The sequence below is a fragment of the Dendrobates tinctorius genome, unplaced genomic scaffold, assembly GCF_039654945.1.
Source record: "Dendrobates tinctorius isolate UK_male_01 unplaced genomic scaffold, ASM3965494v1 ptg000136l, whole genome shotgun sequence".
NCBI lineage: Eukaryota > Metazoa > Chordata > Amphibia > Anura > Dendrobatidae > Dendrobates > Dendrobates tinctorius.
The window spans coordinates 679,048-695,973 of record NW_027361804.1 but is presented as its reverse complement, the minus strand read 5'-3'; the positions used below and the strand labels follow the sequence as shown (position 1 = coordinate 695,973).

At 40.2% G+C, this 16,926-nt stretch overlaps 1 protein-coding gene across 3 annotated transcripts in view; it reads left to right on the top strand.

Moving 5' to 3' along the window:
• SOX5 (SRY-box transcription factor 5) overlaps nucleotides 1-16,926 on the top strand; it is a 269,372-nt gene that overhangs the window by 50,101 nt on the left and 202,345 nt on the right. For all 3 annotated transcript variants that reach the window (XM_073543998.1, XM_073543997.1, XM_073543996.1), the window contains one exon: nucleotides 3,002-3,233. In XM_073543998.1, the coding sequence (XP_073400099.1) occupies nucleotides 3,002-3,233 (232 nt within the window). The remainder of the gene's footprint in view (nucleotides 1-3,001; nucleotides 3,234-16,926) is intronic.

Genomic DNA, 16,926 nt, shown 5'->3' with positions numbered 1-16,926 from the left:
TTATCTGTACTAGAGAGTTATCACTGTGTTATCTGTGGTGTTACATAGGACTGCAGGTGACAGCTACTACATTATCTGTACTCAGAGAGTTATCACTGTGTTATCTGTGGTCTTACATAGGACTGCAGGTGACAGCTACTACATTATCTGTACTCAGAGAGTTATCACTGTGTTATCTGTGGTCTTACATAGGACTGCAGGTGACTACTACATTATCTGTACTAGACAGTTATCCCTGCGTTATCTGTGGTGTTACATAGGACTGCAGGTGACATCTACTGCATTATCTGTACTAGAGAGTTATCACTGTGTTATCTGTGGTGTTACATAGGACTGCAGGTGACATCTACTACATTATCTGTACTCAGAGAGTGTTCACTGTGCTCTCTGTAGTGTTACATAGGACTGCAGCTGACATCTACATTATCTGTACTCGGAGAGTTATCATTGTTATCCGTGGTGTTACATAGGACTGCAGGTAACCTCTACATTATCTGTACTCAGATAGTTATCACTCGGTTATCTGTGGTGTTACATAGGACTGCTGGTGACATCTACATTACGTATACTCAGTGAGTTATCACTGTGCTCTATGTGATGTTACATGGGACTGCAGTTGACATATACTACATTATCTGTACTCGGAGAGTTATCTCTGTGCTCTCTGCGGAGTTACATAGGACTGCAGGTGACATCTACATTATCTGTACTCGGAGAGTTATCTCTGTGGTGTTACATAGGACTGCAGGTGACATCTACATTATCTGTACTCGGAGAGTTATCACTGTGCTCTCTGTGGTGTTACATAGGACTGCAGGTGACATCTACCTTATCTTTACTCAGAGAGTTATCACTGTGCTCTCTGTGGTGTTACATAGGACTGCAGGTGACATCTACATTATCTGTACTCGGAGAGTTATCTCTGTGCTCTCTGTGGTGTTACGTAGGACTGCAGGTGACATCTACCTTATCTGTACTCAGAGAGTTATCACTGTGCTCTCTGTGTTGTTACATAGGACTGCAGGTGACATCTACATTATCTGTACTCGGAGAGTTATCTCTGTGCTCTCTGTGGTGTTACATAGGACTGCAGGTGACATCTACATTTTCTGTACTCAGAGAGTTATCTCTGTGCTCTCTGTGGTGTTACATAGGACTGCAGGTGACATCTACATTTTCTGTACTCGGAGTGTTATCACTGGGTTATCTGTGGTGTTACATAGGACTGCTGGTGACATCTACATTTTCTGTATTCAGAGAGATATCACTGGGTTATCTGTGGTGTTACATAGGACTGCTGGTGACAGCTACTACATTATCTGTACTAGAGAGTTATCACTGTGTTATCTGTGGTGTTACATAGGACTGCAAGTGACATCTACATGATCTGTACTCAGAGAGTTATCACTTTGTTATCTGTGGTGTTACATAGGACTGCAGGTGACATCTACTACATGATCTGTACTCAGAGAGTTATCTCTGTGCTATCTGTGGTGTTACATAGGACTGCTGGTGACATCTACATTACGTATACTCAGTGAGTTATCTCTGTGGTGTTACATAGGACTGCAGGTGACATGTACATTATCTGTACTCGGAGAGTTATCACTGGGTTATCTGTGGTGTTACATAGGACTGCTGGTGACATCTACATTACGTATACTCAGTGAGTTATCGCTGTGCTCTCTGTGGTGTTACATAGGACTGCAGTTGACATCTACTACATTATCTGTACTCGGAGAGTTATCACTGAGTTATCTGTGGTGTTACATAGGACTGCGGGTAACATCTACTACATTATCTGTACTCAGAGAGTTATCACTGTGCTCTCTGTGATGTTACATAGGACTGCAGGTGACATCTACATTATCTGTACTCGGAGAGTTATCACTGGGTTATCTGTGGTGTTACATAGGACTGCAGGTGACATTTCTGAATCCTGCTATCAGTGATTTCCGCAGAGGACATTTCTCTTTGTTACGTGGGAGTTCTGCTGTCAGCTACTGTGTCTCTTTCCCTCATTTACGTGGGACTTCTGTTAGCTGCTCAGTGTCTCCGGCGGTAGCGTCTGGGGCTGTGAAGATGGTGTTTCCGAGCAGGCGGTGGCGTCCAGAGAAGCAGGTGTTACATGGAGGAGACATTGCAGCAATCTATCAGTCCTGTACCCTGGGCGCTGCGCCGGGAGTGTGAGGAACGTTTCCAGTCCCTGACAGTCAGCAGAGGTTTTGCTTGGAATTGGGGAAGCATTGAAATGTTTTTCTCTCCAGTCCGGCCGGTGCAGTGGGATAAGATGCACGTTTTTGCCGTCTGTGTCGCCACTTTCAGGGCACAAACTGTGATGAATGTAAATCTGTTTTTTTTTGGTTGTGAAAGTGAGAAAAGTTACCAAAAAGTTTTGCACAGCTGCGAGTTGTGACATTTCGTGGAGTTTTCTGGCAAAAAGTCCTTGATGAACTGGGGGCAAAGTCTAATAAAAAGTTGTAAAAGTTTTGTGACTAGATTGGAGACTTTTTCCCCGTGCTGGTTGGGAATGACAGCAGGTTTGTCGTCAGTTCTGAGGTGGTGGAGTGCGGCCATCGCCTGTGACTTGGGCCCCACTAAATTCCTCTCCAGATCGGATCCCATCAGTAACTGTTTGCCATTTTCCGCCCGCGTCCCAGCGTTCGGCGGGGCCAGATTTGGCGGCATTGTGCGTGAATGGCGTTTCCTCCCCGGGGGCGGCCTCCACTGGATAATGTTTTATAGGTGAAATTTCTCATTTCAGAAGCCAAGAAGAATGCGCTATTAGTTGATTATTCTCCTAACAAACACGCCGTGTTCTGTCGCTACCTGCCTGGTCATTGTTCCTCGCCGCGTTCGCTTTGCAGTGGTATTTGGACGGATTCCTGCTCGCTTTAAGCACAAAAAGCCATTTCTGTTACAATGGACCCTAACAACACAATGACGGCATTAAGGATTTATGTGGAGGATTCATTATTTTCTCCTCTTTTGTTCCTTCCAGGATGTCTTCCAAGCGACCAGCCTCTCCGTATGGGGAAGCAGATGGAGAGGTAGCCATGGTGACAAGCCGGCAGAAAATGGAAGACGAGGAGAGCGGAGGCCTGGCCGCCTTTCACCTTCCCCTGCACGCCGCCTTCCCCAATAAGACGCAGTCGGAGGAGTTTCAGGCAGTTTCACTTCTGACGCAAGACGCCTGCGACCACAGGAGTCCCACGTACCAACACAACTCAATGGTAGGTGGCGCCACAAGTGCCGCGCTTGTCTTTCCGTGTTCAGGAAAAAGTTATAAAAAGTTTATTTTAGACTTTCCCCCTTTAATTTCCCCTCCTGGGAGCGGCCTGTCACCGTGTCTGACGTTAGTTTTAGTACATATTTGCAATATCGAGGTTTCCAGTCTCCTGCCTGCTGCTCCTCTGTTACTCTTCCTGGAAATTCAGCTGGGCTGTGAGATGAAGGCGTTTTTTTAGATATCCGAGTGTTTTATACTTTTCTGAACTCTCCTACCCCCGGTGTCAGTACAGTCTCAGTTATTACTGATACTAAATTACAGAGCCATTATGATCATCTATAATAGACAGAAATTGTTCTTAAAGGGCCAGCGTCCATCACTGCCTAAAGAAAAGTTCTGCTGCTTTCTAATAGTCTTTGTATCTCCATCCGTTACAATTTTCAAGACCTCTGCTTGCTGTCAGTCTGTGGGAATATTCATTATTTGCACCTTGTCTGATGGGATGTTACAAAGTGTCACTCAGTAGTCGTCCCACTACTGTCACTCACACATTGTAACAAGTCCTGCATCTGTTTGAGGAGTGCTTGCTATCTACAAGTTTGCTGCCTTTCCAGATTTACTGACAGCAAGTAGACATCGTGAAAAAGGTAAAGAATAGAAAGACAAAAGTGCAGTGTGACATTGTGGAACATTTCATTATACAGGGAGTGAGCTTTATTGATAGACTGGACACTTGCCCTTTATAGCGGCACTGACGCTGCAGGATCCAGCGAGGCTTTAACAGTATCGACCCTGCAGGATCCGGCAAGGTCAGAGCGGCATCGGCACTGCAGGATCCAGCAAGGCCTGAGTTGCATCGCCACTGTCGCTGCAGGATCCGGTGAGGCCAGTGCGGCATTGGTGCTGCAGGATCCGGTGAGGCCAGTGTGGTATCGCCACTGTTGGATCCAGTGAGGCCAGCACGGCACTGGCGCTGCAGGATCCAGCGAGGCCTGAGTTGCATCGCCACTATCGCTGCAGGATCCGGTGAGGCCATTGCGGCATTGGTGCTGCAGGATCCGGTGAGGCCAGTGTGGTATCGCCACTGTTGGATCCAGTGAGGCCAGCACGGCACTGGCGCTGCAGGATCCAGCGAGCCCTGAGTTGCATCGCCACTATCGCTGCAGGATCCGGTGAGGCCAGTGAGGCATTGGTGTTGCAGGATCCGATGAGGCCAGTGTGGCATCGCCACTGTTGGATCCAGTGAGGCCAGCACGGCACTGGCGCTGCAGGATCCGGCGAGGCCAGAGTTGCATTGGCACTGTAGGATCCGGCGAGACCAGAGTTGCACCGTCGCTGCAGGATCCGGCGAGGCCAGTGCGGCATTGGTGCTGCAGGATCCGGTGAGGCCAGTGTGGCATTGGTGCTGCAGGATCCAGTGAGGCCAGTGTGGTATCGCCACTGTTGGATCCAGTGAGGCCAGCACGGCACTGGCGCTGCAGGATCCAGCGAGGCCTGAGTTGCATCGCCACTATCGCTGCAGGATCCAGTGAGGCCAGTACGGCATTGGTGTTGCAGGATCCGGTGAGGCCAGTGTGGCATCGCCACTGTTGGATCCAGTGAGGCCAGCACGGCACTGGTGCTGCAGGATCCGGCGAGGCCAGAGTTGCATTGGCACTGTAGGATCCGGTGAGACCAGAGTTGCACCGTCGCTGCAGGATCCGGCGAGGCCAGTGCGGCATTGGTGCTGCAGGATCCGGTGAGGCCAGTGTGGCATTGGTGCTGCAGGATCCGGTGAGGCCAGTGTGGCATTGGTGCTGCAGGATCCAGCGAGGCCGAAGCATCTCGAGGGCCAGAGTCTGTCTCATCCCATCAGAGTCACTGCAGATTTCCTTCCATCGTAACTTTAGTCGCAGTTTCCTCGTCCATTAACGAATTGAGTGATATTAAATAAAACCATTAACTTAATTCAGTCTTAAGGCGCCGCTCGTTAATTGAGATTAAACCTGGAGCCACCAGCGACTTCTGTGCCGACTTCTGTGAAGAAGCCATTGTTGTGGGGTGAATGCGGCGGTCTCTTCTGTGCACACGTAAAATGTGATTACTTGTCGGAGCCGCTCTCTCCGTTCTCCAGCGTGGCGAATAGATTTGCAGGGATTGTGTTAATGCGAGCTTACATGCCATATGTGCAGTGTGCGGCATAAATCCCTACATGGGATTTCACACATTTTATCTTCAAACTCGTGTTTCTGAGAGAGATAGGCACGCTCGTTTACCGACCGCCGCGGATGATGAGGACGCCGCCGCTGCAGAGCTTGGACTTCCTTAGCCTGTTACACTGTGTCAGGATGTCATATCATACTCCTCCAGCACAATGCCACATGAAAGCCCCAAAATAATCCCGGGATTTCAGCTGATCTGAACGGATCCTGGACGATGAGAAAACCAACTGCTCAGATATTAGCCTGTCAGCGCCGATCTGCATCAAGACACTCTCTCTATAGCTGTCACAGCGATTACCGCAGCGCAAAAGTCATACGTTCATCAAGGGTAAAGGAGAAAGGCTGATAACTTCCCCGCTATGTACAGCATAGCAAATAAAATACCGCCCCTATGTATGGGAATATAACTACTATAATACTGCCCCCTATGTACAAGAATATAACTACTATAATACTGCCCCCTATGTACAAGAATATAACTACTATAATACTGCCCCCTATGTACAAGAATATAACTACTATAATACTGCCCCCTATATACAAGAATGTAACTACTATAATACTGCCCCCTATATACAAGAATATAACTACTATAATACTGCCCCTATGTACAAGAATATAACTACTATAATACTGCCCCTATGTACAAGAATATAACTACTATAATACTGCCCCTATGTACAAGAATATAACTACTATAATACTGCCCCTATGTACAAGAATATAACTACTATAATACTGCCCCCTATGTACAAGAATATAACTACTATAATACTGCTCCTATGTACAAGAATATAACTACTATAATACTGTTCCTATGTACAAGAATATAACTACTATAATACTGCCCCCTATGTACAAGAATATAACTACTATAATACTGCTGCTATGTACAAGAATATAACTACTATAATACTGCCCCCTATGTACAAGAATATAACTACTATAATACTGCCCCTATGTACAAGAATATAACTACTATAATACTGCCCCTATGTACAAGAATATAACTACTATAATACTGCTCCTATGTACAAGAATATAACTACTATAATACTGCCCCTATGTACAAGAATATAACTACTATAATACTTACCCCTATGTACAAGAATATAACTACTATAATACTGCCCCCTATGTACAAGAATATAAATACTATAATACTGCCCCTATGTACAAGAATATAACTACTATAATACTGCCCCTATGTACAAGAATATAACTACTATAATACTGCTCCTATGTACAAGAATATAACTACTATAATACTGCCCCTATGTACAAGAATATAACTACTATAATACTTACCCCTATGTACAAGAATATAACTACTATAATACTGCCCCCTATGTACAAGAATATAAATACTATAATACTGCCCCTATGTACAAGAATATAACTACTATAATACTGCCCCCTATGTACAAGAATATAAATACTATAATACTGCTCCTATGTACAAGAACATAACTACTATAATACTGCTCCTATGTACAAGAATATAACTACTATAATACTGCCCCTATATACAAGAATATAACTACTATAATACTGCCCCCTATGTACAAGAATATAACTACTATAATACTGCCCCTATATACAAGAATATAACTACTATAATACTGCTCCTATGTACAAGAATATAACTGCTATAATACTGCCCCTATGTACAAGAACACTACTATAATACTGCTCCTATGTACAAGAATATAACTGCTATAATACTGCTCCTATGTACAAGAATATAACTACTATAATACTGCCCCCTATGTACAAGAATATAACTACTATAATACTGCCCCTATATACAACAATATAACTACTATAATACTGCCCCCTATGTACAAGAATATAACTGCTATAATACTGCTCCTATGTACAAGAATATAACTACTATAATACTGCCCCCTATGTACAAGAACACTACTATAATACTGCTCCTATGTACAAGAATATAACTGCTATAATACTGCTCCTATGTACAAGAATGTAACTACTATAATACTGCCCCTATGTACAAGAATATAACTACTATAATACTGCCCCTATATACAACAATATAACTACTATAATACTGCCCCCTATGTACAAGAATATAACTGCTATAATACTGCCCCTATGTACAAGAACACTACTATAATACTGCTCCTATGTACAATATAACTGCTATAATACTGCTCCTATGTACAAGAATATAACTACTATAATACTGCCCCTATGTACAAGAATATAACTACTATAATATTGCCCCCTATGTACAAGAATATAACTACTATAATAGTGCTCCTATATACAAGAATATAACTACTATAATACTGCCCCTATGTACAAGAATATTACTACTATAATACTGCTCCTATGTACAAGAATATAACTGCTATAATACTGCTCCTATGTACAAGAATATAACTACTATAATACTGCCCCTATGTACAAGAATATAACTACTATAATATTGCCCCCTATGTACAAGAATATAACTACTATAATAGTGCTCCTATATACAAGAATATAACTACTATAATACTGCCCCTATGTACAAGAATATAACTACTATAATACTGCTCCTATGTACAAGAATATAACTACTATAATACTGCTCCTATGTACAAGAATATAATTACTATAATACTGCTCCTATGTACAACAATATAACTACTATAATACTGCCCCTATGTACAAGAATATAACTACTATAATACTGCTCCTATGTACAAGAATATAATTACTATAATACTGCTCCTATGTACAAGAATATAACTACTATAATACTGCCCCTATGTACAAGAATATAACTACTATAATACTGCTCCTATGTACAAGAATATAACTACTATAATACTGTCCCCTATGTACAAGAATATAACTACTATAATACTGCTCCTATGTACAAGAATATAACTACTATAATACTGCTCCTATGTACAAGAATATAACTACTATAATACTGCCCCCTATGTACAAGAATATAACTACTATAATACTGCCCCTATATACAAGAATATAACCACTATAATACTGCCCCTATGTACAAGTATATAACTACTATAATGCTGCTCCTTCGTACAAGAATATAACTACTATAATACTGCTCCCTATGTACGAGAATATAACTACTATAATACTGCTCCCTATGTACAAGAATATAACCACTATAATACTGCCCCTATGTACAAGTATATAACTACTATAATGCTGCTCCTTCGTACAAGAATATAACTACTATAATACTGCTCCCTATGTTCAAGAATATACTATAATACTGTCCCCTATGTACAAGAATATAATTACTATAATACTGATCCCTTTGTACAAGATTATAACTACTATAATACTGCCCCTATGTACAAGAATATAACTACTATAAAACTGCCCCTATATGCAAGAATATAACTACTATAATACTGATCCCTCATGTACAAGAATATAACTACTATAATACTGCCCCAATGTACAAGAATATAACTACTATAATACTGCTCCCTCATGTACAAGAATATAACTACTATAATACTGCCCCCTATGTATAAGAATATAAGTACTATAATACTGCCCCTATGTACAAGAATATAACTACTATAATACTGCCCCTATGTACAAGAATATAACTACTATAATACTGCCCCTATGTACAAGAATATAACTACTATAATACTGCCCCTATGTACAAGAATATAACTACTATAATACTGCCCCCTATGTACAAGAATATAACTACTATAATACTGCCCCTATGTACAAGAATATAACTACTATAATACTGCCCCTATGTACAAGAATATAACTACTATAATACTGCCCCTATACAAGAATATAACTACTATAATACTGCTCCTATGTACAAGAATATAACTACTATAATACTGCCCCTATGTACAAGAATATAACTACTATAATACTGCCCCTATGTACAAGAATATAACTACTATAATACTGCTCCTATGTACAAGAATATAACTACTATAATACTGCCCCCTATGTACAAGAATATAACTACTATAATACTGCCCCCTATGTACAAGAATATAACTAGTATAATACTGCTCCTGTGTACAAGAATATAACTACTATAATACTGCCCCCTATGTACAAGAATATAACTACTATAATACTGCCCCTATGTACAAGAATATAACTACTATAATACTGCCCCCTATGTACAAGAATATAACTACTATAATACTGCCCCTATGTACAAGAATATAACTACTATAATACTGCTCCTATGTACAAGAATATAACTACTATAATACTGCCCCTATGTACAAGAATATAACTACTATAATACTGCCCCCTATGTACAAGAATATAACTACTATAATACTGCCCCTATGTACAAGAATATAACTACTATAATACTGCCCCTATGTACAAGAATATAACTACTATAATACTGCCCCCTATGTACAAGAATATAACTACTATAATACTGCCCCTATGTACAAGAATATAACTACTATAATACTGCCCCTATGTACAAGAATATAACTACTATAATACTGCCCCTATACAAGAATATAACTACTATAATACTGCTCCTATGTACAAGAATATAACTACTATAATACTGCCCCTATGTACAAGAATATAACTACTATAATACTGCCCCTATGTACAAGAATATAACTACTATAATACTGCTCCTATGTACAAGAATATAACTACTATAATACTGCCCCCTATGTACAAGAATATAACTACTATAATACTGCCCCCTATGTACAAGAATATAACTAGTATAATACTGCTCCTGTGTACAAGAATATAACTACTATAATACTGCCCCCTATGTACAAGAATATAACTACTATAATACTGCCCCTATGTACAAGAATATAACTACTATAATACTGCCCCCTATGTACAAGAATATAACTACTATAATACTGCCCCTATGTACAAGAATATAACTACTATAATACTGCCCCCTATGTACAAGAATATAACTACTATAATACTGCCCCTATGTACAAGAATATAACTACTATAATACTGCCCCCTATGTACAAGAATATAATTAGTATAATACTGCTCCTGTGTACAAGAATATAACTACTATAATACTGCCCCCTATGTACAAGAATATAACTACTATAATACTGCCCCTATGTACAAGAATATAACTACTATAATACTGCCCCCTATGTACAAGAATATAACTACTATAATACTGCCCCTATGTACAAAAATATAACTACTATAATACTGCTCCTATGTACAAGAATATAACTACTATAATACTGCCCCTATGTACAAGAATATAACTACTATAATACTGCCCCCTATGTACAAGAATATAACTACTATAATACTGCCCCTATGTACAAGAATATTAGATATTAGAAAAAACTTTTTGACAGTTAGAGTGATCAATGAGTGGAACAGGCTGCCACGAGAAGTGGTGAGTTCTCCTTCAATGGAAGTCTTCAAACAGAGGCTGGACAGACATCTGACTGGGATGATTTAGCGAATCCTGCTTTGAGCAGGGGGTTGGACCAGATGGCCCAGGAGGTCCCTTCCAACTCTACGATTCTATGATTCTATGAATATAACTACTATAATACTGCCCCCTATGTACAAGAATATAACTACTATAATACTGCCCCTATGTACAAGAATATAACTACTATAATACTGCCCCCTATGTACAAGAATATAACTACTATAATACTGCCCCCTATGTACAAGAATATAACTAGTATAATACTGCTCCTGTGTACAAGAATATAACTACTATAATACTGCCCCCTATGTACAAGAATATAACTACTATAATACTGCCCCTATGTACAAGAATATAACTACTATAATACTGCCCCCTATGTACAAGAATATAACTACTATAATACTGCCCCCTATGTACAAGAATATAACTACTATAATACTGCCCCTATGTACAAGAATATAACTACTATAATACTGTCCCCTATGTACAAGAATATAACTACTATAATACTGCTCCTGTGTACAAGAATATAACTACTATAATACTGCCCCCTATGTACAAGAATATAACTACTATAATACTGCCCCTATGTACAAGAATATAACTACTATAATACTGCTCCTATGTATAAGATAACTACTATAATACTGCCCCCTATGTACAAGAATATAACTACTATAATACTGCTCCTATGTATAAGATAACTACTATAATACTGCCCCCTATGTACAAGAATATAACTACTATAATACTGCTCCTATGTACAAGAATATAACTACTATAATGCTGCTCCTATGTACAAGAATATAACTACTATAATACTGCCCCTATGTACAAGAATATAACTACTATAATACTGCCCCCTATGTACAAGAATATAACTACTATAATACTGCCCCCTATGTACAAGAATATAACTACTATAATACTGCTCCTATGTACAAGAATATAACTACTATAATACTGCTCCTATATACAGGAATATAACTACTATAATACTGCCCCCTATGTACAAGAATATAACTACTATAATACTGCCCCCTATGTACAAGAATATTACTGCTATAATACTGCTCCTATGTACAAGAATATAACTACTATAATACTGCTCCTATGTACAAGAATATAACTACTATAATACTGCCCCTATGTACAAGAATATAACTACTATAATACTGCCCCCTATGTACAAGAATATTACTGCTATAATACTGCTCCTATGTACAAGAATATAACTACTATAATACTGCTCCTATGTACAAGAATATAACTACTATAATACTGCCCCCTATGTACAAGAATATAACTACTATAATACTGCCCCTATGTACAAGAATATAACTACTATAATGCTGCTCCTTCGTACAAGAATATAACTACTATAATACTGCTCCCTATGTTCAAGAATATACTATAATACTGTCCCCTATGTACAAGAATATAATTACTATAATACTGCTCCCTTTGTACAAGATTATAACTACTATAATACTGCCCCTTTGTACAAGAATATAACTACTATAAAACTGCCCCTATATGCAAGAATATAACTACTATAATACTGATCCCTCATGTACAAGAATATAACTACTATAATACTGCCCCAATGTACAAGAATATAACTACTATAATACTGCTCCCTCATGTACAAGAATATAACTACTATAATACTGCCCCCTATGTACAAGAATATAAGTACTATAATACTGCCCCTATGTACAAGAATATAACTACTATAATACTGCCCCTATGTACAAGAATATAACTACTATAATACTGCCCCTATGTACAAGAATATAACTACTATAATACTGCCCCCTATGTACAAGAATATAACTACTATAATACTGCCCCTATGTACAAGAATATAGCTACTATAATACTGCCCCTATGTACAAGAATATAACTACTATAATACTGCCCCTATACAAGAATATAACTACTATAATACTGCTCCTATGTACAAGAATATAACTACTATAATACTGCCCCTATGTACAAGAATATAACTACTATAATACTGCCCCTATGTACAAGAATATAACTACTATAATACTGCTCCTATGTACAAGAATATAACTACTATAATACTGCCCCCTATGTACAAGAATATAACTACTATAATACTGCCCCCTATGTACAAGAATATAACTAGTATAATACTGCTCCCTATGTACAAGAATATAACTACTTTAATACTGCTCCTATGTACAAGAATATAACTACTATAATACTGCCCCTATGTACAAGAATATAACTACTATAATACTGCCCCCTATGTACAAGAATATAACTACTATAATACTGCCCCTATGTACAAGAATATAACTACTATAATACTGTCCCCTATGTACAAGAATATAACTACTATAATACTGCTCCTGTGTACAAGAATATAACTACTATAATACTGCCCCCTATGTACAAGAATATAACTACTATAATACTGCCCCTATGTACAAGAATATAACTACTATAATACTGCTCCTATGTATAAGATAACTACTATAATACTGCCCCCTATGTACAAGAATATAACTACTATAATACTGCTCCTATGTACAAGAATATAACTACTATAATGCTGCTCCTATGTACAAGAATATAACTACTATAATACTGCCCCTATGTACAAGAATATAACTACTATAATACTGCCCCCTATGTACAAGAATATAACTACTATAATACTGCCCCCTATGTACAAGAATATAACTACTATAATACTGCCCCCTATGTACAAGAATATAACTACTATAATACTGCTCCTATGTACAAGAATATAACTACTATAATGCTGCTCCTATGTACAAGAATATAACTACTATAATACTGCTCCTATATACAGGAATATAACTACTATAATACTGCCCCCTATGTACAAGAATATTACTGCTATAATACTGCTCCTATGTACAAGAATATAACTACTATAATACTGCTCCTATGTACAAGAATATAACTACTATAATACTGCCCCTATGTACAAGAATATAACTACTATAATACTGCCCCCTATGTACAAGAATATTACTGCTATAATACTGCTCCTATGTACAAGAATATAACTACTATAATACTGCTGCTATGTACAAGAATATAACTGCTATAATACTGCCCCCTATGTACAAGAATATAACTACTATAATACTGCCCCCTATGTACAAGAATATTACTGCTATAATACTGCTCCTATGTACAAGAATATAACTACTATAATACTGCCCCCTATGTACAAGAATATAACTACTATAATACTGCCCCCTATATACAAGAATATAACTACTATAATACTGCCCCCTATGTACAAGAATATAACTACTATAATACTGCCCCTATGTACAAGAATATAACTACTATAATGCTGCCCCCTATGTACAAGAATATAACTACTATAATACTGCCCCTATGTACAAGAATATAACTACTATAATACTGCCCCCTATGTACAAGAATATAACTACTATAATACTGCCCCTATGTACAAGAATATAATTACTATAATGCTGCCCCCTATGTAGAAGAATATAACTACTATAATACTGTCCCTATGTACAAGAATATTACTGCTATAATACTGCCCCTATGTACAAGAATATAACTATTATCAGTAATGCTCTGAGAGCCTGTAGAGTTCCAAAAATGTTGTAATTTTGCAGTGCAGAAATGTGGGTTTTTGTGTTATTACACTGTTTTTCTTTGTACCCAATAAACCTGTATGAGGTCTTTACTTATTCAAAGCCGTACTATTGACTGCAGCTCTGGAGGTGACTGGCGGATAAGAAATGATGCAACAGCAGAATAGTGAATGCAGCTCTGGAGGTGACTGGAGTTTGACATGATGTAATATCAGAATAGTGAGTGCAGCTCTGGAGGTGACTGGAGTATAAGATATGATGTAATAGCAGACTATTGACTGTAGCTCTGGAGGTGATTGGAGGATAAGACATCGTGTAACAGCAGAATAGTGAATGCAGCCCTGGAGGTGACTGGAGGATAAGAAATGATGTAATAGCAGACTATTGACTGCAGCTCTGGAGGTGACTGGAGGATAAGAAATGATGTAATAGCAGACTATTGACTGCAGCTCTGGAGGTGACTGGAGGATAAGAAATGATGTAATAGCAGACCATTGACTGCAGCTCTGGAGGTGACTGGAGAATAAGACACGATGTAACAGCAGAATAGTGAGTGCAGCTCTGGAGGTGACTGCAGTTTAGTAATGAAGTAAATACACACAAGTAGTAAAATAAAGTTTCTAGAAAGTTCTAGTTTCCTAGACTCTGACTTGGAAGGCTCGGTATAAATGAGGGCACCTCGGATTGCGGTGTGGAGCAGGAGCCCCAGGGGCCCCATCAGAGGAGCTAATTAGAGCTTCAGCTTCTTATTTCTGCGCTCGCTGTACCGTATCTAAGTCAGCTCTTCATCCCGTACAGCAGAGGCCAGTGATGGAAGCTCTGTGGATCTGACCGCCATCTTCCTGACATCAGTCGGCCACCAGGACTACTACTAGGCCCCCTGTACGGGTCCTGGGGGGATCATCTCCCAGGTTTCCCATTATTACCAGCGATACAGTGTATAATAGTGATTGCGGTGAAGCGGTTTTGGTGGCGGTGTTATTGGTGGTCTTCCCGTCTTTCCAGCCCCTGAGTGGCAGATTTTTCCTCCATATCAGGGTGAAGTTGGGTGACGGATTTATCCTCAGCTTGTGACGGTATTCATTGTGACAGGAGAGGACGTCTGAAGGTTTCCTTTATAAGTTGGGGGGGCTCTGTAAAGAGACGCGCAGCGGCCGCTGTGTCACCCGCTCTTTCATGTGTCGCATCATCGAGCGTCTCCAGTTATAAGGAATCCGCAGCAGGAAGCTTCTTCTCTTCTCTTCGGAGGATGTTGATGATTCTGCCGCGGGTCATTGGCGATCACTGCGTCCTTCGCTTACATTACTTGCCCGGCTGAGCTATTACTCCGCTCGCCTCCAGCGCTCTTTTAATTTGGAAGAGCAAATGACTCCGTGTTACTGCCGCTAAGGAGAGGACGGGCAAACGACTCTTAGCTCAGGAGTTGGAGAAAAGTTTGTGGGAATCATTCTCCGCTGAATTCTGCATCTGGTCACCGGGGCAACTACATTTCAGGGCCATTGTGAGAACATTTTAATGGGCCACTCTGTAGTTTATGGTTTACAGCTCTTGGCACATGCCAAAAATATATGCATGGCATCCCAACACTCAGACTTCTGGGCTGGCATCTGAGGATCCACCTATCAGGGTGATCAGAAAGCTGAGTGGAAGACATGATGGTCAGTCTGGGAGACCACGACAACCGTGGGGGTTCAATTTTTAGTACTAGAGTTTTGGACTGGTGGGTTCTGTGGTTTGTCACATTGTTGTTGGATACATTGTGACAGCCCGCCTCAAACGTCACAATCTGTAACAGCCCGCCTCAGACCGTCACAGCCTGTAACAGCCCGCCTCAAACCGTCACAACCTGTAACAGCCCGCCTCAAACCGTCACAACCCGTAACAGCCCGCCTCAAACCGTCACAACCTGTAACAGCCCGCCTCAAACCGTCACAACCTGTAACAGCCCGCCTCAAACCGTCACAGACTGTAACAGCCCGCCTCAAACCGTCACAGCCTGTAACAGCCCGCCTCAAACCGTCACAACCTGTAACAGCCCGCCTCAAACCGTCACAACCTGTAACAGCCCGCCTCAAACTGTCACAATCTTTAACAGCCCGCCTCAAACCGTCACAGCCTGTAACAGCCCGCCTCAAACCGTCACAACCTGTAACAGCCCGCCTCAAACCGTCACAACCTGTAACAGCCCGCCTCAAACCGTCACAACCTGTAACAGCCCGCCTCAAACCGTCACAACCTGTAACAGCCCGCCTCAAACCGTCACAACCTGTAACAGCCCGCCTCAAACCGTCACAACCCGTAACAGCCCGCCTCAAACCGTCACAACCTGTAACAGCCCGCCTCAAACCGTCACAACCTGTAACAGCCCGCCTCAAACCGTCACAGCCTGTAACAGCCCGCCTCAAACCGTCA